At 38.6% G+C, this 21,678-nt stretch overlaps 1 protein-coding gene across 8 annotated transcripts in view; it reads right to left on the bottom strand.

Annotated features, from left to right (window-relative positions):
* The window catches only part of arhgap12b (Rho GTPase activating protein 12b), a 174,337-nt gene that overhangs the window by 106,259 nt on the left and 46,400 nt on the right, over nucleotides 1–21,678 (bottom strand). The window contains exon 1 of one of the 8 annotated variants that reach the window (XM_069914466.1): nucleotides 12,436–12,536. The exons of the other annotated variants lie outside the window; for them this stretch is intronic. Coding sequence (XP_069770567.1) covers nucleotides 12,436–12,489 — 54 coding nt within the window. The 5' untranslated portion in view covers nucleotides 12,490–12,536. Of the gene's footprint in view, nucleotides 1–12,435; nucleotides 12,537–21,678 lie in introns of those variants that run through there. 8 annotated transcript variants of the gene reach the window in all.

Genomic DNA, 21,678 nt, shown 5'->3' with positions numbered 1-21,678 from the left:
TCAGAATTGAGCACGAGCCTCTAGAGGACCCAGGTCATACTGGTCAAGAACACCGAAAATTTCTGCATGGTGTTTGACTACAGTCAAACCATAAACCTGTTCACGCAGCTGGATGTGTACCCCCTTCCCCAGATCGCTTAATACTGGGTGTTCTCTACCATTGATCTAAAATCAGCGTACCACCAACTCCCCATCCGCCCGGAGGACCATTGGTATACAGCATTTGAGGTAGACAGTCGCCTCTACCACTTCCTAAGGGTCCCCTTCAGGGTCACCAATGGGGTCTCCATTTTCCAATGTGAAATGGATCAAATCGTGGACCAGCACAGGCTCAAATCCACATTCCCATACTTGCATAACATGACTATTTGCAGCCAAGACATGCAAGATCATGAGGTAAACCTGGCGAAGTTCCTCCAGACAGTCAAGGCACTCAACCTCACTTACAACAAAGCAAAGTGCGTGTTCAGCACATCATGCCTAGCCATTCCCGGATGCGTTGTGAAAACGCTTTGGGCCAGACCCCAACTTCATGTGGACCTGATCCAACTCCCTCCATCTCACAGCCGCAAGGCCCTAAAAAGATGCCTTGGGTTTTTCTTGTATTACACACAGTGGGTTCCCAATTACTCCGACAAGTGCCCAACCCCCGGTGAAAGCCTAGGATGCCTTCACCACATCAAAGGGGACATTGTCAAGGCCACAAAGCAAGCTCTTGCAGGTAGAGAGCGATGTCTCTGATTTCACCATAGCGGCCACTCTCAACCAAGCAGGCAGAACAGTAGCATTCTTCTCCTGCATCCTCCAAGGCCCTGAGGTCCAACACTCCTTCATTGAAAAGGAGGCCCAGGCAATCATTGAGAGAGTGCGCCAATAAAAGCAGTAAATGGTCGGTAAATGATTTACCCTGCTGACTGACTAACATGCAGTCGCATTCATGTTCCACAACAAACAGCAGGGTAAGATCAAAAATGATAAAATCCTGAGGTGGAGAATAGAACTCTCCACTTATAATTATGATATGCTCTACCGGCCTGGGAAGCTCTACAAGCCTTTCCCGGGGAATGTGTACCAGCTCACAGAATGGCTGGCTCCAATTCCTTCATGATGACCTCTGCCACCACAGGGTCACTAGACTTTTTCATTTTGTCATGGCTAAAAACATCCCCTACTCCATCAACAATGTTCAGACTCTGATGGAAACTGCTGGGTTTGCACCGAATGCAAACCGCATTTCTACAGGTCCGACAAGTCACATCTGATCAAGGCTACTCAACCCTTTGAGTGCCTGAGCGTGGATTTCAAGGGGCCCCTGACCTCATCCAATTGGAACCTGTAGTTCTTTAACATTGTTGAAGAGTTCTCCAGTTTCCCTTTCGCCATCCCCTGTCCAGATATGACCATGGCCACTGTTAAAAGAGGCACTACTCGTCATCTTCACCCTATTCGGATACCCAAGCTACATCCGCAGTGATCAGGGGCCCTCTTTTATGAGCAACAAGCTGCAACAGTACCTGTTGGCATGGGGCATAGCCACTATGAGCTATAACCCCCGGGGGAAAGGCCAGGTGGAGCAGGAGAATATTACAGTATGGAAGGCAGTCCTTCTAGCATTAAAGTCCAGGGGACTACCTATCTCCCAGTGGCAGGAAGCCCTTCTCGATGCCCTCCATGCAATCAGATCCCTCCTGTCTACCGCCACCAATGCCATGTCTCACAAAAGACTTTTTTTTCCCCCAGGAAATCAGCATTGATTTCCATTCTGACTGACATCCTTGGGTCCAGTCCTGCTCAGGAGGTATGTACGGGACCACAAGACCGACCCACTGGTCAAGAAGGTCTACCTCCTCCACACCAATCCCCAGTACACCTATGTGGTGGACCCGTATGGACATGAGGACACAGTCTCTGTCCGAAATTTGGCATGCGCAGGAGACCCCGAGACCAAGCACCACCCCCCACACCCACTAACTCCCCCTACACCTGGGCACCCTACCCCAACCCAACTACCAGCTGCTACGACTACCACAACCGATCCCTACCACCCCACTCTGACTCCTGCACCACCCAACTCTACCTTGCCTCCAGGTACACCAACTGCTGAAATACTCCCACCCAACCGGGAATTGGCAGATGCGCCATGACGGTACACCAAGACCACCAGATTGGCTGAACTTGTGATTGACACTGGACTTTTTCTCCCTCTGGTACTTTTAAAAGAAGTGAATGTGGTGATACACCTCTGTATACTGTTACTTGGTTACTGGCACTATGTATATGTTTGGTTCATACGTATGGCTAGCCTGCCTTCTCTCAGTGACTCCACCCCCTGGAATTCACTAATAAAGACAGTAAGCCAAGTCCCTCCCTCACAACGATTCCTGGGATCTGGCCAGAACAGGAGCATGGTCCAAGTCTTATGATATTAAAAGCCTGTCTTACAGCAACTCCAGTCTTTTGGTATTATTGATAGTGTATCAAATAGATCATTCCCAATTCTACACATTCTGTGCAGTCTTTTTGTATGGCACCTTATCGAATACCTTCTGGAAATCCAGTAAACAATGTCCACCTACACCCGATCTTCCGTGCTCATTATATCCTCAAAGTGCTCCAGCAAATTTGTCAAACAGGACATGCCTTTGCTGAATCTATGCTGCAAGTGCCTGATCGATCCATTTCACTCCAGATGCCTCACTACTTCTTCTTTAATGATAGCTTCAAGCAATTTTCCAACTACAGATGTTAAACTAACTGGCCCTTTGTCTGCATCCTTTTTTGAATAGTGGTGTGTCATTCACCATCTCACTGGGACCTGTCCAGAAAATTTTGGTAAATTATCACCAAATCCTCGACTATAACTTTTGCCATTTCTTTCAGTACCCTGGAATGCATTTCATCAGGACCAGGGGATTTATTCATCTTTAGATCCTCGTTTTCTGAGCACAACCTCTTTACAACCTATTATATCCAGGTCTTCACCCCCATCACATCCACATCTGTCTTTGGCATGTTTGAGGTGTCCTCCACTTTGAATACCAACACGAAATAGTCATTCAAAGCCTCAGCAATTTCTTCATTATCCAATATCAATTCTCCCTACTCATTTTCCAAGGGACCGGCTATCACTTTGTCTACTCTTTTGTGCTTTATATAGTTATAAAAACTTATTGTCCATTTTTTTATATTTTGTGCTAATCTTTTCTCAATCTAACTTCCCTTTCTTTATTGCTTGCTTCATGGTTCTTTGTTGCTTCTTAAAGATTTCTTAATCTCTGGTTTCCCACTACTCTTGGTGACTTTGAATGCATCAGCTTTTAGTTTGATGCCTTCCCCATCTCCTTAAGTTATCCAAGGCTGGCAACACCACCATTACTATCCTTGCTTTTAAATGGAATATACTTTTGTTGATCACCTTGAAAATTCTCTTTGAAAGTCCTTCACTGATCCTCAACGGTCCCTCCACATAGCCTGCATTCTCAGTCTATCCTAGCCAACACCTCCCTCATCCCCTTCTGGTTTTCCTTGTTTAGGCATAACACACTTGTTTTAGTCTGAATGATTGTACCCTCCATTTGAATGATAAACTCAATCATACTGTGATCACTCTTTTCAAGAGGATCCTTAATGTCAAGATCACTAATTTTACCTGTCTCATTGCACAGGACCAGATCCAAGATAGCATGCTCCCATATAGATTCAGTACCATGCTGTTCAAGAAAAGCCATCATGTATGTATTCTATGAAGTCCTCCTCGAGGTTGCCTCAACCAACCTGATTCATCCAATTCATATGCATGTTAAAGTCCCCCATGATAACTGCTGTTCCTTCCTTGTATGTCTCCGATACTTCTTGGTTTATTGCTTCTGCCACTGTAATGTTATTATTGGCTGTCCTATCGACAACTTCCACTCATGATTTAAGATGGAGATGAGGAGGAACTGCTTTCCCCAATGAGTGATGAATTTATGGAATTCTCTGCCCATTGAAGCAGTGGAGGCTACCTCAGTGAATATATTAAGACAAGATTGGATAGATGATTTTTTTTACAAAGTAGGGGAAATTAAGGAATTATGGGGAAAAGGCAGGTGTATGGAAATGAGCCTATCAGATCAGCCACGATCTCATTGATTGACGGTGCAAGCAAGACAGGCCGGATGGCCTCCTCTTGCTCCTATTTCTTGTGTTAGTTTAACAAGGTTTGTCATGGTAAAGAAATACAAATTAAAACTCATGGCATATATGGTGCTTTAGTAAATTGCATTAAAAAAAATTACTGATGGCCACAGAAGAAAGGGGTGGAGGTGCAGAGGTGTTATCCTGACTGGAGGTCTGCAACTGGTTATGTTCCACAGATGTCAGTGCTGGGACTTCATACAATAAATAAAATTTCTATGATAAATAAGATAGATAAATTATTTGGAGAAATGTAGGTGTGTTGATTAGTAAGTGTACAGACAAGCTGGTATAGCATATTCACCATCATTTGCCTCAGATACAAAAGTCAGGAAGACATGTTGAAGCTGTACAAAATTTTGGTTAAGCCACATTTAGAGTGCTCTGTGCAGTTCTAGTTGCCACATTCAAGAATGACATGGAGATTTTGGAGAGGGTGATGAACCCATTTACTATGATATTGACTAGATTAGAAAGAATTAGTTATGGACAAATTGGACTGTTTTCTATGGAACGTAGGCAGAGAGATGACAAGAAATTTATAAAACTAAGAGTTGCCCCCCCAGGGTGAAAATGTCATACACTCAAGGTCGCAGCTTTTTAAGATGTAAGGCGAAAAATTTAAATGGGATTTTCAAGGCAAGTTTTTTTTTAAAACAGATGCTTGGAATATGCTGCTAGGAGTGTGGTGGAAGCAGTTAAATTTATTATGTTTAAGAGGCATGAACACAGACATGCGAATATGCAGAAAATGAAAGGACATGGATTACATGTATAAGAAAATCAGATTAGTTTAATTCGGCATAATTGTCAACATAGAAATCATGGGTCAAAGGGCCTGTTCCTTTGCTGTACTGTTCTATGCCATCTGTTCACCAACATTGTTAAGGAAATATGTCATCCTTTCCTGTTGTGACCTACGTGCAACACCAAACTTAAAACAACATAGTCGACTATTAACTATTTTCAAATGGTTGAGCAATAAAAGGGGGCAATGGGTCAACATACAGGAGGGAAAATGAAAACTTGGCTAAATGGTGTACGAACAACCTCTTGCTCAAATGTTGCCAAAACCAAGAAACTGATTGTAGGCATAAGGAAGGGAAAAGCAGAAATGTACAATCCAGATCAGAGGTAGATAGGGTGAGCAAAATTAAATTCTCCACTTGTTCCGATAACAAGAAAATCTCAAACCACCTTTCCTGGACCCAACCTACTAATGTCATTGAGAAGAAAGCAGATCAGCACCTCTACTTCTTCAGGAGTTTGCGGATGTTTGGAATTACATCGAAAATCTATGCAAACGTATACGATGTGTAGTGGAAATTGGACCCAGTATGGGGGCACCAATACTTCTGAGCAGAAACCCCTGCAAAAGTTCACAGCACAGCCAAAACTCTCCCCACCATTGATAAAATCTGTATGAAATTCTTTAGTCATCGAGCAGCAGCAATCATCAAGGATGCACATCTCCCAGCATATACTCTGTTCTCGCTCCTGCCATCAGGAAAGAGGTATAGGTGCCACAAGTCTCACACTACCAGGTTCAGGAACAATTGTTTTCCTCTCCACTGTCAGATGCCTAAACAGACACAATCATGACTCTTTGCACAATATTTGTTACGGAATATTTATTTTCTGTATTGTAGTTTGTTTGCCCTTCCTTATTGTTTACATTTCTCTTTTTTATACAAATCTTGATCCACACTGCACTTCAGCCTGGCTGCACTCCTACTCCTGGTATACAAGCAGAGACTGGTGAAGATGGGAAAAATATGGTCGAGGAAGGCAGAGGTGCATCTGTAGGACTGCTTTGAATTAGTGAACTGGAACATATTCAAGAAATTGATAGACTTGAATGAATATGCAATAAGTGTCACCGACTTCAACAAGACCTGAGTGGGTAAATGTGTGCCCACGTGCGCATACCGGGTGTTCCTCAAGAATTTCCTGGATGAATCAGAAAATTTGCAAGTTGCTGAGGGCGAGAACAAGGACATTTAAAGCTGGAGATCAGGATCTTGCCAAGAAGCCCAGGTATGACCTGCGGAAGACAATCTCTGAAGCAAAGTGGCAATTCCGGAGGAAGCTAGAGACAGATACACACCAGCCAGCTATGGCATGGAATGCAGGCTATTAATGCCTACAAAGCAAGGGTGAATACTATAGATAGCTGTGATGCTATCTATGAGTTGAACAACTTCTATGCCTGCTTTGAGAAGAACCAAACAGTAGCTACTAGAATCCCTGAAAAGGCTGAGGACCCTGTGATATCTCTCTTTGAAGGCGATGTTAGAACATCAATCAAGAGGGTGAGCCCTTGCAAGGCAACAGGCCCTGATGACATACCTGGCAGGAAACTGAAAATCTGCACCAATCAACTAGCTGGAGTGTTCACAGACATTTTTAACCCTGTGTTGCTGCAGTTAGACATTCCCACCTGCTTCAAAAGGGCATCAATCATCCCGGTACCCAAGAAGAGTAGTGCGAGTTGCCTCAACAACTACTGCTCAGTACCACTAACTTCTACTGTGATGAAATTTTGACAGGCTGGTTGTGGCCAAAATTAAGAAGTTCCTGGGCCCACTTCAATTCACCTATCGTCACAATTGCTCCATCACAGATGCAATATTGCTGGCTCTCCATTCAGCTCTAGATCACCTCAAAAACAACAATTCATACAGTCAGCTGCTCTTCATCAACTACAGAATCCTCAGTGCTGGTCAAGAAGCTACAAACTCTGGGCCTCTGTACCCCACTCTGCAACTGGATCCTTGGCTTTCTCATTGGAAGACCACAGTCAGTACAAATTGGAAGCAACATCTCCTCCTCAATGATTATCAACATAGGAACACCCCAAGGATGCGTGCTTAGCCCACTGCTCTACTCATTATATACCCATGACAGTGTGGCTGGGCATAATTCCAATGCCATCTACGAGTTTGCCGATGACACCAGTCGTCATCAGAATCACAAATAGGAATGAGGAAGAGATAGATCGGCTCACTGAATGTTGCAACGACAACCTTGCTCTCAATGTCAGGAGGAAGTTAGGGGACGTGAAACAGTCCTCATCGAGGGTTCCTTAGTGGAGAGGGTCAAGCACTTCAAATTCCTGGGTGACAACATCTCTGAGCATCTGTCCTGGAGCCTCCATATTGATGCAAAATCAAAGAAGGCACACCAGTGGCTATACTTTGTGAGGTGTCTGAGGAGATTCGGTATGTCACCAAAAACTCTCAAAAACTTCAGGTGCAGCATAGAGAGCTTTCTGGCTTGTTGCATCACTGCCTGGTATGGAGGCACCAACTCTCAGGACAAGAATAAACTCCAGAGGGTTGTTCATTTGGCCTGCGACATCACAGGAACCAGACTTCACTCCATCAAGGACACTTAGAAATGGCAACTTAAAAAAGTCGCTTCTATGCTTAAAGACCCCACCACATCCTCTTCACTCTGCATCCATTGGGAAAAAGGTACAGGAGGCTAAAGACAATGGCACAAAGACAGCTTTTTCCCCGCTGCAACCAGATTCCTGAATAATAATCAAACCAAAGACAATGCCTTACTTTTCATACACTACTAGTTTTATTTTTTTTAATTATTTATAGTAATGTTATAAGATGTTTATAATATGAATGTTTGGACTATGACGCTGCCAAATTTCATGACTTGTTCATGACAATAAATTCTGATCTGTTCTTGAGTACAGGACTGCCAATAATTAGAAATTCTACTGGCCCACAGGAAAAAACCAATCTCAGGGTTTACGTAGAATGTCATGTATGTATATTGTGACAATCTAAGCCGAACTGTGAAGTCACTCTGTTCAAGGGAAAATTAGGAGCACTTCCCCACATTGATTACAATGGGCTCCCACAGTGGAGAAGGCAGTTTCCTCAAGAAGTTTGAAGATGCATTAATTCAGTCAGACAATGTTGTCATTCAACAAAAATACACCAGAAATTGTCACTGTAAATGTGTGAAAAAGAAAAAGTGTATATCATGGCTAATGTGATTTATGGTGTGAAAAATAAAAAATTTAAAAAAAAATAAAATAAAATTTAAAAAAAAAGAAGTTTGAAGATGCACTTCTCCACTTGGTCCCATAACAGGAAAAAAAATCCTTAATTGACAGTGATTCACTTTGGGATATGGTATAACATTATGATCAATATATTTTTCTATCTGGTAACGCAAACATTTTATTTCCAGGTTAATAATTATATAAAGAATCCAGGAAATAATATGCAGAAGTTTAAATAATTTTAAAGCAAATCTTCACTTTAATTATTTTTTTCAAGCCCTACCTGCTACAACGCTCTTGTCTGTTACTTAATCTTACTATTCTCCTTCCTGCTAACCAGATATTTGTACATTACCTTGTTGCACAATAAAACTAAGCAAACTTGTTTTACAGAAACCTACTCGGAAAATAGGAGCTGGCATTTCGATATGTGCATAAATATTTAGAATACTATTGTTCAAAAGAATAAGGTGATGTGATAACCGAGAATTATCTAATACCCCTTTCACGCTGGCACTTGAATTCAGTAATTAACTGGCAATTGACTGGTTCACCTACCAGTATGAATGCTCCCAACCCAGTATTGGGGAGTCCAAATTGATCCAGGAATTAACCACTTAGGGAGGTAATATCAAAGCCGATCCGTTTTGAATTGGCTCTAATGTGAACGGGTGACCAGGTATGCCAGGTCCCGTTAGTGTTGAGCTGATGATGTTCTTGTGTGTGTGTGTGTGTGTGTGTGTGTGTGTGTGTGTGTGTGTGTGTGTGTGTGTGTGTGCAGGAAAGTGAAGGAAACAAAAGATATTCTTCCAAATAACAACACTGATTTTAAAAAAGTATAAACTTTGCATTCAATTTACTAAATTCACAATCCTGATCAATGCGTATTATCTTGTATTTAGAAAAAAAATAATTATGCCTAATTAAAACATAATTAAGCATTATGTTCAGCACAGTATGAGCCTTTCATCCCATGATGTTGGGCCAATCTATATAAACCTACTCCAGTATCAGAAAATCGTAGTGGGAATAAAACACACACAAATAAAATAGCATGGGGAAATCAGCAGGAATAAAGCCCATACGAAAAAAAGAGCATGGGAAAATAGATGCACAATTTAATAAAACATATGTGCACAATTTATAAAGGAGCGTGAGTAAATCATAGCGGGAATAAAAGAGTGTGGGAAAATACATGCACAATTTAATAAAACATATGTGCACAATTTATAAAGAAGTGTGAGTAAATCATACCGGGAATAAAAGAGTGTGGGAAAATACATACACAATTTAATAAAACATATGTGCACAATTTATAAAGGAGCATGAGTAAATCATACCGGGAATAAAAGATTGTGGGAAAATACATGCACAATTTAATAAAACATATGTGCACAATTTATAAAGGAGCGTGAGTAAATCATAGCGGGAATAAAAGAGTGTGGGTAAATACATGCACAATTTAATAAAACATATGTGCACAATTTATAAAGGAGCGTGAGTAAATCATAGCGGGAATAAGAGTGTGGGAAAATCATGCACAATTTAATTAAACAACTGAATTAAAGCATACTTCAAAAATTTTATTTTAGCTTGCAGCAAGAATGCACCCAACTAAATTTGAGATTCAGTCATCTTTATTATTTGTTATTTTCTTCAATGATTTTATCTGTTCTATTATCCTCCTGCTGTTGGGTGTGGGGGGGGGGGGGGGTTTGCGTGGGGGCATAGGTGCACCTATATTTTTTACCCCCATCTAGGGTGGCCATTTCCAAAAAGGATACACACACAAAAACATGAAATTGCACCCCCTCCACCACCCCCCTGCAGGTGGCGATGTGGTGCGGGGAGCTGGGGATGTGATATAGGTTGGTGTGGGGAGGTGGGGGATGTGATGTATGAAGGTGGGGATTGGAGAGAACTGATCCATCTGCGCCACCAAGACCCCATCCCCCCGTGAGAACTCCTGTGACCCCACCTCCTTTGTGGGGACTGGAAACCCCCGTGACCCCACCCCCTTTGTGGGGACTGGGAACCCCCCCATGACCCCCCTGCACTGACAGGAAATCCCTGTGACAAGTGGGAACATAATTGAGACTGAGAGGCTGGAGTGACGTGTATAGAACAAAGCATTCACTGCCTGTGAGAACATAATACATCATTCAGGACATCACCGCTGGAGACTGGGTCCCCCTTTGCTCTGCATTACCGAGTAGGCAATGCAAAAGAGTGCATGGAACTGGATTTTCTTGGTCCAGTGTGAACGGCCCTACCAGTTTCTCCACTCACATTAAACAGTTCGTTCGCACGCCAATTTAGCAGGTTGCCAATGTGAAAGAGGCTTAAAATACAGACGGAATTTGATTCATCAAAAATCAATGCAAGAATTATGATACATTAAAACATAGCTTCATTATTTTTATACCACAGAACTATAAAATCAAGAGAAATCTGGTTAGCACAGGGTATAGTTAATTTATAAAGTCAAGTTAAATTGATGTCATATTACATTAGATGCAAAATCTTAAGATGTTGAGTAGATAGTGGTGTCATAACAGCTCACAAAGTTTCATTGCTTGCCTTCTATTCCTCTCTCCTCCAAAACACAACTGTGATCCAACAATTGTAATAACTGCTTTGTTTGTTTCCTATATAAATCGAAATTTTTGCACAAAAGGAAAAAAAAACTGGACACGTAGGAGTTGCTTTGAAAGTTCAAACAATGCTCGACTTCCTTTTACAGATCATAAATTCAACATGCTTCTCAATGGAGAAAACAAGACAGAAACAATAATAAACAATTAAAAATAAACAGTTTTCCCCATTTGAAAATCCATGATTAGAGGCAGTTGCAAAGAGCTATAAAAAGTGAGTGGAAGTTTGCCAGGCATTGGTTATTCCAGTGATCTGCCAAAGAGAATTCAGATTTTAAGTATTTCCAACAAAAAAGCAAGTTTTTATTTTCCAAAACTTTATTGTTCTCGATGCATTTAACCAACGACATTATTGTAGAGGTTTGAGGCTCAGTTGCTGAAAACATTGTCATTTTTCAGTTCCTTCAAACACTGCACTGGCAGTTTAGAATTGGGAATTTCAAACCTACAATCTTGCTCTGACACAAAGCAGAATTGTCTTTTACTATTTACACTCTCCCACACCATATTTCATTCTGATCCTCAACACAACTATTAACAGCAACGTTTTGCTAGTGCAAACTTGTGAGAGTGGGAAGCGGAGACACAGCATTCCTCTGTGGGGTGCTACTGCGTAGATGTGGTGCTACTGCGCAGATGTGGTGCCAACAGCCCCTTAGAAATTTTAACTGGCCTGTGGAAGAGACTGGTGGTGTTTCTTTTTAAAACCTGCTAAATCACAGAGTCTGTGTCCAAAGTGGAAGCACCCATGCTTGGCAGGAGATCACAAGGGCTGCAGTCTCCTGGGGATCAGGAGGGCACTCGAGTAGGAGTACACCCCCTTGCTGAGAGGAAAAACTCAGTAAAGGACCCTGCAGGGTAAGTAAGCACAGCAGCAGCCTAGCTGCTCAGTGGCTGAAGGAGGGTCACATCAGGTATTGGGACCAGGATTCATGAGGATGTCAAAGGCAAAATGGGCTCCTGGCACTGACAACTTTCTGATCAGACAAAGGTTCAGAAAGAGGAGCTTGGGTTTGCAGCTGGAATAGACAGGAGGTCGTGATGCTGTATTGGCTGCAAGAGCTCAGGAGGAAAATCCGTGGATGCTCTCGGTGTCTCTGAACTGACACTCTTTTGCTCATCTTATCAGTGGGAGTGCTGGAACAGAGGTAACTTTGTATGACTTTACAACAAGCCAAAATTGATGAATTTTGTGTACTTATTACATGACAACAAAGGAATCAAAATCTTAGTTACAGCCCATAGACAAGTATCATACCCACCACGCTAGATCAAAGAGGAAATCACAGATACTGTCGCATTTTGCAACAGCAAGAACATAATGGCACATTTACAGGCACTTCAGCCCATCATGTTGCGACCATCTATATAAACCACCGCACACCATAACCTTCAATTTTTCTTAAATCCATGTGCCTAAAGTTTTTTTAAAATTCCTTATTATATAAGCCTCCACCATCACCCTCGACAATGCATTCCAGGTACCTACCACTGTCCATGTAAAAAAAAAAACTTGCCTCTGATGTCTCCCCTAAATTTTCCTCCACTCACATTAAACAGATATCGTCCAGTACTTACTACTGCCACTCTGGTGAAAAGGGTACTGGCTGTCCATCGCATCTCTGCTCTCATGATATTATATACTTCTGTTAAGGTCTTCTTTCATCAAAGGAAAAGAGCCTGGCTCAGTCAAGACATTCTCCAATCCAGGCAACATCCTACTAAGTCTCCTCTGCATCCGCTCTAAAGCTTCTACATCCTTCCTGTAATGAGATGTCCAGAACTACACACAATATTCCAAGCGTGGTAAAGGTAAATTAATTGTGGAAGGAAGTGAGTTGTCAATCTGAAAATTCAAATTAACAGTTAATAAAACCACATCTGTCAGTTTGCTTTCAATATCTAAAATCTGAACAAGTTACAAATGGAACTAGAAGCCAACAAATGACTTTGCCAAATTATGTCCATGATCCTCAATTAGTGAGCAAATGAGTCTCATTACTGGCAGAAGATATTCGGGCCAACATTTCTTCTTCAGTTGCCGATGAAAATAAAGCCAAGTATAAAATATGGAAGGCTATATATTTGATTGAAAATAGTTACCTGTGGAAATTATCCTCATATTCTGATTCCTTACTTTTTCCCAAATATACATTTTATTCATAAATTGAGCAAATATTTAATACAGTGCATAGGTTACCATTGACAGCAGATATTATTTACTAACATTATTTTCTTTTTCATACATATTCCATGCTCAATAGGTCAGAAAGTTTTAATCCTAGAGGTAGCAACCCCAGTGTGCAATGGCAAGAGGACCTTTAACCATACAGGCTCTGTGGTGACCGCACCAAACTTCAGTACATCCTTCAGAATGTTGTTCTGGATTGTGGAACATGCCAGTCTTTCAGCAAGTTGATCTTCCAGCATAATTCAACTATGTCTTCAATCTGCCACCAGGGGCATCCCAAACAGCAGGTTCTCTGTTTTGCATCTTTGAACCTCAATAAAGACAAGTGCACACATTACCAGACCCTGACAAACACACATTCCGGAAGGTTGAAGATTATTGATCCCCATATAGTTAACAATTCTGAAATTGGAGATTACCTTTTTCATCATGAAAATAAATTTTTTTTAATATATAATTTTTTATTTAATACTTCACCGTGAACCATGTTAATAATATATACAAATTTTCTTTCTTTGGCTTGGCTTCGCGGACGAAGATTTATGAAGGGTAATGTCCACGTCAGCTGCAGGCTCATTTGTGGCTGACAAGTCCGATGCCACCGAGACAGAGGTGCACCAAAGAAGAGGTACAAGGACTGCCTAAAGAAATCTCTTGGTGCCTGCCACATTGACCACCGCCATTGGGCTGATATCACCTCAAACCGTGCATCTTGGCGCCTCACAGTTCGGCGGGCAGCAACCTCATTTGAAGAAAACCACAGAGCCCACCTCACTGACAAAAGACAAAGGAGGAAAAACCCAACACCCAAACCCAACCCACCAATTTTCCCTTGCAACCGCTGCAACCGTGTCTGCCTGTCCCACATCAGAATATATACAAATATTCAGCATTAAAATACACAGTGACATTTTCATTATCCCCCCCCTTCCTCCCAACCTCCCCATCCCCTATAACAAAGCAAGAAATGCAAGAAAAATAAATAAAAAAATAGAAGTACACAAAAGAAAAGAAAAAGAAATTGTGTTGTTCAGAATTTCATATTTAATTATTTTCGTACTTGTATCTTATCACTTTAAGAGATGAAGGTCTGAATTTGCCGGTTTCTAATATATTCTATGTATGGTTCCCAAATTTGTTTAAATAAAGTATGTTCTTCTTTTAGATTGTAGGTAACTTTTTCTAATGGAGTACACTTGTTCATTTCTATGTACCATTGTTGTATTTTTACGGATGCTTCCGTTTTCCAAATTATCATTACGCACTTTTTTGCTGCTGCGAGCGCAATCATAACAAATCTTTTCTGAGCCCTCTCTAATTTTAGGACTAATTCTTTGTCTTTTATGTTGTTTAACAGGAAGAATCTTGGATCTTTTGGTATCCTATTTTTTGTAATTCTATTTAATATTAGGTTTAAATCCTCCCAAAAAATGTTCACTTTTGTATATGTCCAAATTGCATGTAATGTTATTCCAATTATTTGTTTACAACTTAAGCATCTGTCCGATATTGTTGGATTCCATTCTTTTAACTTTTGAAGTGTAATATATAATCTACGTAGCCAATTGTATTGTATCATACGAAACTGAGTATTTATTGTATTACTCATGATCCCTGCACATAGTTCCTTCCATGTTTCATTCTTTATTCATATATTTAAATCTTTTTCCCATCCTGGTTTGGGTTTATATATTGCTTCATCATTTTCCTTGTATTACAATTTGCTAAACATGTTTGTAATAATTGTTTTTACTATCGCTGTGTCTGTAATTAAGTTTCACACCAGCTACTCTCAGGTCATCTCAGACGAGTTCCCAACTTTTCTTTTAAATAAGTTTTCAACTGATAGTATGAAAAATATTGTACCATTATTCCATATTTATTTTTAGCTGTTTAAATTTTAATAAATTATTTCCCTAAAAGCATTCTTTTATTCTTTTAATTCCTTTTCTTGCCCATTCTTTAAAAAAGGAATTGTCTATTGTAAAAGGAATTAATGGGTTTTATGTTAGTAACATTTTTGGAATTTGATCATTTATCATCTTTCACTCCAGATGTATTCTCTTCCATGATTTTAGTATATGATGTAGTATTGGTAGATTATGTTGCACCAGTTTCTCATCCCATTGAGAGTAATTGTTCAGGGACATTTTCTCCTAATTTATATAATTCTATCTTGACCCAATCCGGTTTTTCTCCTGTCTGATAAAAATCTGATAGATATCTTAACTGTGTTGCCCTATAATAGTTGTTGAAATTTGGGAGCTGCAATCCTCCTTGTTTATACACCCATGTTAATTTTTCCAAAGCCACTCTTGATTTTTTACCCTTCCATAAAAACTTTCTTATTAATTTATTTAGTTTCATAAAAAAATTCCCGTCAAGGGAATCGGTAGAGTTTGGAACAAATATTGTAGCCTTGAAAATACATTCATCTTGATGCAGTTTACTTTCCATATTAAAGTTAATGGTAAATCTTTCCATTCTTGAAATCTTCCTGCATTTTTTAATTAACAGTTGGTAATGTAATTTCTACAAATGAATTAAATTATTATCTATCCTGAAACCTGGGTAGCGTATAGCCTGTGATTACCATTTAAAAGGGGATTCCTTTTACATTTTGTATAATCGACTGTTTATTGGCATCACTTCACTTTTATCAATATTAACTTTGTACCCTGATATCACCCCATATTCTTTCAATTTTGTATATAACCTTCTTATTGATTTATCTGGGTCTGTTAAATATACTATAATATCATCTGCAAACAAGCTAATTTTAAATTCCCCTAACTTTTATTTCATTTATCGTAGGTTCCCTTCTTATCAGCTCTGCCAATGTTCTATATCAGGGAAGGTGATAATGGGCTTGCTGCCTTGTTGACCTACTCAATTTAAAGTTGTCTGAAACATATCCATTTGTTACGACTTTTTCCAAAGGACCATTATACTGTGCTCTAATCCAATCAATAATTTTTTTCTGGTAATTTGAATTTCTGTAGTACTTTAAATAGATAATTCCATTCCACTCTATCAAAAGCTCACTCTGCCACAGTTGGTTTTATTTATTTGCGCTGTATGGATTAAATTAATAAATTTACATTCATTATCTGCTGCTCTTCTATTTTTAACAAAATCCTGTCTGATCTAGCTTCATTAATTTTGGTACACAGTCTGTCAATCTATTCGCTAGTCATTTTGCTATTAATTTATAATCTGTATTTACTAAAGATATTGGTCTGTATGAAGCCGGTGACATCGAATCTTTTCCTGTTTTTTTGGAATTATGTAAGTATTGCCATTTTACATGAGTCAGGCAAATTCTGGATCTCTTCCACCTGTTTCATTACCAATAAGAGGGGCGGAATTAATAGATTATTGAATACCTTATAAAACTCTGTAGGAAATCTATCTTCACCTGGTGCTTCATTATTTGGTAATGTCATTAGTGTATCCTGTATTTCTGTAATTGTCAGGGGTTTTAATAATTTATTTTGATCTTCCAATTTTAACTAGGGCAAATCAATGTTTGATAAAAATTCATCTATTTTGTCATTATTCCCTGGATTTTTGGTTTGATACAATTGCCTATTTTTTTTTAATTTCCATTAATCTCTAACGGGTTATATGAGATCTGCTTATCCTCCTTTCTTGTTGCTATGATAGTTATTGTTGCTTGTTCTGTTTTTAGTTTCCAAGCCAATATTTTGTGGGTTTTCTCTCCTAATTCATAATATCTTTGCTTTGTTTTCATAATGTTTTTCTCCACTTTGTATGATTGCAGTGTTTCACATTTTAATTTTTGCTCTGCCAATTCTCTCTTTTTCTCTATCCTTCCCTTCTCATTAAATCTTTTTTTATAGTTACTATCTCTTTTTCCAACTGTTCTATTTCCCAATCAATTCTTTTTTAATCTTGGTTGTGTAACTAATTATTTATCCCCTAATATAGGCCTTCACTGCATTGTATAATATAAATTTGTCTGTTACCGAATTTGTATGTCTCAAAATATATTTTGATTTGTTGTTCTATGTATTCCCAAAAGTCTTGCCTTTTTACCCATCTATATGTTTTCGGTGGAATATCCTCTAAAGCAATTGTCAATAACAAGGGTGAGTGGTCAGTTAAAACTCTTGGCTTATATTCGGTCTTTTGAACTCTCCCCTGAATCTGAGCCGACAACAAGAACATCAATCCTAGAAAAGGTTTTATGTCTGTTTGAATAATATGAATACTCTCTTTCTTTTGGATGTTGTTTTCTCCATATATCAATTATCTTCATATCATGCATTGAGTTCAATGTAAATGTAGCTACTTTATTTTTTATAGTTGTGTTCCCAGTTTTATCTATTGATGGGTCAAGGTTAAAATTAAAGTCTACCCCTAATAAAATGTCTCCTGTGTCTGCTATCTTTAAAAAAAGTCCTGCATAAATTCCTGGTCATCTGCATTAGGTGCACAGATGTTCAACAAGTTCCAAGATTCTGAATAAATCTGGCACATCATTATGTATCTACCCGTTGGGTGTTATAACTTTCTTTATCTTAATTGGCAGATCCTTATTAACTAATATAGCAACTCCCCCAGCTTTTGAATTGTTTGATGATGCCACTACATGACCTACCCAGTCTCTCTTCAGTTTGCAGTGTTCTAACTCTGTTAAGTGTGTTTCTTGTATAAATGCTATGACTATTTTCTCCTTTTTAAGTACTGTCAGTAACTTTTTTTCTTAATATGATTGTGAATTCTATTCTTAATAGTCATATAGTTCAATGTACTCATCTTACCCATGCATTTTCACCTCTATCCCACCTCTTCAACCCCTCGAACTCCCTTCTTCTAAAATCACTCTTAACTATACATGGCGACACAACTAGTAGGAAAATAACAAAAACCTTAAGAAAATCAAAGAATACTATGAAAGAAAACATTAAATCTCCTTTAATGGGTTGTCTTTGCCATCTCGCAGGAAAATCACAGCGTGGGTTGCGGTGTATACCGCAAATGCCAACAGATTTTGAAGTAAGCAGATCTTCCCCACCCCCCCCTTCCCAGCCTCCCCCAGAGAAATCACTATATATTATTCTTTAAAAAATATAACAAAGCCTTTATTTTAAAAAAACTTTTTTTCTTAAACATCTGTACTCAAACTATTAACATTTCAACTTATTTATATACATATCTTAACAGTCCTTAAAGAATTTCCTTTACTCCTTTTCTTTTTGCTTATTTGGTAATTGGTCTGCAAAATGACGAGCTTCTTCTGGATCTGAAAAGAGTCTATTTTTCCCACCAGGAATGAATATCTTCAACACAGCTGGATGCCATAACACAAAGTTATAACCTTTTTTCCATAGTACAGTTTTTGCTAAATTAAACTTCTTTCACTTCTTTAAAAGTTCAAAGCTAATATCTGGATTTTTTTTTTAAATTTTCCCATTGTACTCCAATGGTTCCTTGTTTTCTTTCACTCTTAATAGCCAGTTCCAATATTTTCTCTCTTATTGTATATCGTAGCAGTTTTATTAGTATGGAGTGGCTGCGACTTTGGCACCAATGCTCTGTGGGATCTTTCAATTTCTATTTCTTCTTGGAGTTCTTCTACTCCCAAGATCTGTGGGATCCATCTTTCTATAAATCCTTTTATATCTGCCCTTTCTTCACCTTCTTTCAGGCCCACTACTTTTATATTATTACATCTACTGAAATTCTCTAAAACATTAATTTCAGGCCAATAAATCATGTGTCTTTTTCATCTCCTCATCTCTATCTTCCAAATTTTCTCGTAACTCCTTCACCTCTATTTCTACACCTATCACTCTGTCTTCCACTTCATCACTTCGCTTTCTCATTTCTGCCATAGCATTCTTCATTCTTTGCATTTTAACCTCGGTCTCTTGCAGAGTTTTTTTTAAAATAGTACTGAACTCAGCCATTATTTTCCATGAGAATCTTTATTTGACTGTCAAATATTCTTTATCTGCTTCTGTTTTTTTTTTAACCTTGTATTTTTTCTTGTATGCCTTTATCTTCCTCTTGATCTTCTTTCTCTTGTTCCATTTCTTGGCTCAGTGTTGATCCTGCTCCTACTGGTGTCTTCTCCGCTGCTTCTCCCATTACCGAGTCAGTGTCTTGCTGTCAGCGTCCATTCTCACCAGCGTCCTCTTTACAATGTGTACCACGCATTTCTTTTTCAGGCTCCGCAAGCCAATGTTCCAGACCGCCCAGGGGGATGTCGCCACCCAGCTGCCTGCCTACCAGCTTTGTCGCTAGGGCCATCATCTTTGGGAGAGCTCCCTGTTCCCCGACACTGATAAGGACTTCCTACAGCGATTTCTTTATCTGTTCTTTACTTGTCATTGTAGTCTTTTCCTTTTTTGGAACCATCTTCAAGTTCTTCTTATAGTTTTTATCTTGTGACTTTTTAATGTTTTTCTCTTCTGCCTTGCTCTTCTACCCCCAATCTATATGCATATTTTACACCACAGAAACAGGCCTTTTGGCCCAACTAATAATTATGCAAGCTAATTCTTCGGGGCTGTTTCTGGCCCATATCACACCAAACTTTTCTTTTTCATGTACCTGTCCAATGTTTTTTTTAAACTTTGAAACTGTACTGCAATGAGCTGTGTGGAGGAAACATGGCCTCTCTGCCTGTCTGGAAAATGCATTATAGCCCAAGGGCATGTGTACTCTTGGAACACGATCTCCGTGCTACTGTATTCAACATTCTGGCTGATGAAGTCAAGTATACCTTGTCTACTGACAATGCACCTCTCATAGAACTAGGTACCTATATCCCTAGGTCTCTGTTCTTTCTTTTTAAAATATTTTAATTAATTTGAATATAAAACATATATAGTTAATACAATTCAATAAAATTATATGGATTTTTATATAGAATTAATAAAATATTCAATGTAACAAACACCTAAGTTGTAAATCATACTCATAATTTGTATTCCAAGTACTATACACACACACACAAAGAGAAGAAATAAAAAGAGGAAAAAAGAGAAAAACTCAAATCCCTGCCTCACAATATTAAAAGAAACATGAAGGTAAAGAAAAAAAATGGAAAGACGAGTCAGAGAATTTAATTACCATAAGATGAAATTATAAAGTAAGAAAGTGAGTTATGAGTGACTCCCATAACATCTGAAATCTTATATTTGAATAATGAATCTTTTCCATATGCAAACTGGACATGATAACACCATTGAGCATCTTTTCATTTAAGTCAAATCACTCGCCTCACCAAAAGAGAGGCAAAAGAGATAGCACAACTCTGAATCAAAGACAGAGAAGAATCTTTCCCTCCCATTGTGCTGAAGAGGGCCACCAAAGGATTCGGTATTAAATCTATGTTAAAAACTTTTGACAAAGTATGGAAAACCCCTCTCCAGTATTTTTCTAGACTAGGACAAGTCCAAAACACATGAATTAGTGCTGTTTCTCCGCTCTTACACCTTTCACAGCAAGAACTCATATTCAAATAGAAATGAGAATATTTAGCTTGAGACGTGTGTGCTCTGTAAATTGTAATAAGCAAAGGTGAGCACATAATGAAGAGTTATTAACCAACTTAAGAATTATATCCCAATCCACATCCAATATAGTCAAATTTAAATCCCATCCCAAAGCATTTTTAACTCTAACTAAGTCTGATTTAAACATAGCAGTTGCTCGTAAATAATAGATATTAAACTAAAAAATTAATCTAAAAAAAATTTGATTCAAACTCTCGGAAAATCAGATAGTTATGATTCAAGAAAATGCCGGGTGCAAATTTTTTTTTTTTAAAGTGAGATTTGGGAAGGTTAACTTTAACAGAAAGCTGCTCAAATTATGCAAAATATCCATCAATGGACAGATCTTTAAAACTTTTAATACCCTCTCTGTACAATCTTAGAAAAGTAGCACTATGCGAAAGATGTTAAAAGGTCTCTGTTCTACAAATCTCCAGGGTCCTATCATTTACTGTGCAAGTCCTGCCTTGGTTTAATTCATCAAAATGAAACACCTCACACTGGTAGAGGGAAAAATCACTTCATGTTTAATTAATGCCCTGGGATTTGCAACTCTTCAATGTCCAGAAAAGCCATATTAATTTTCAGGACAAAAAACTGAAATACTTTGACCTTTGAACAATTGGTGGTAAAATTGAACTTGCCAAACAACTCACTTTTTTTATATATTTACAAGTTAGACATTTTGTTCAATTTCAGATCCCTGACTTTCCGCGAATCCCCGAGGTAAATATCTTATTTTCAAATTTTATTTTATTAGCACATGTAACAAAATTGCAAATAGAACTAGAAAATTCTATATATCAAAATCAATACATGTTTTATTCCCCCTCTCACCTACTCCCTTCCACACGGAAAAACCCAAAGAAGCCAAAGGAAAGAAAAAAGAAAAAACAAAGAAAAAGAAAGTATAGACTGATTTTAAACAAAATTGGATATTACATTATGAATAAATTGTGACCTAATTATTCTAACACTTACAACTTATATCTTTTAAATATGAAATATATAGTAAAAAACACTACTGTGCAATACATAACAGTTAATCAAAATCTAACTGTATATACAAATAACAATAATAAAGTAAAATAAAATGATTTA

This window comes from Narcine bancroftii, chromosome 1 (genome assembly GCF_036971445.1).
Source record: "Narcine bancroftii isolate sNarBan1 chromosome 1, sNarBan1.hap1, whole genome shotgun sequence".
NCBI classification, from domain to species: Eukaryota; Metazoa; Chordata; class Chondrichthyes; order Torpediniformes; family Narcinidae; genus Narcine; species Narcine bancroftii.
This window is presented reverse-complemented; position numbering and strand designations above follow the sequence as displayed.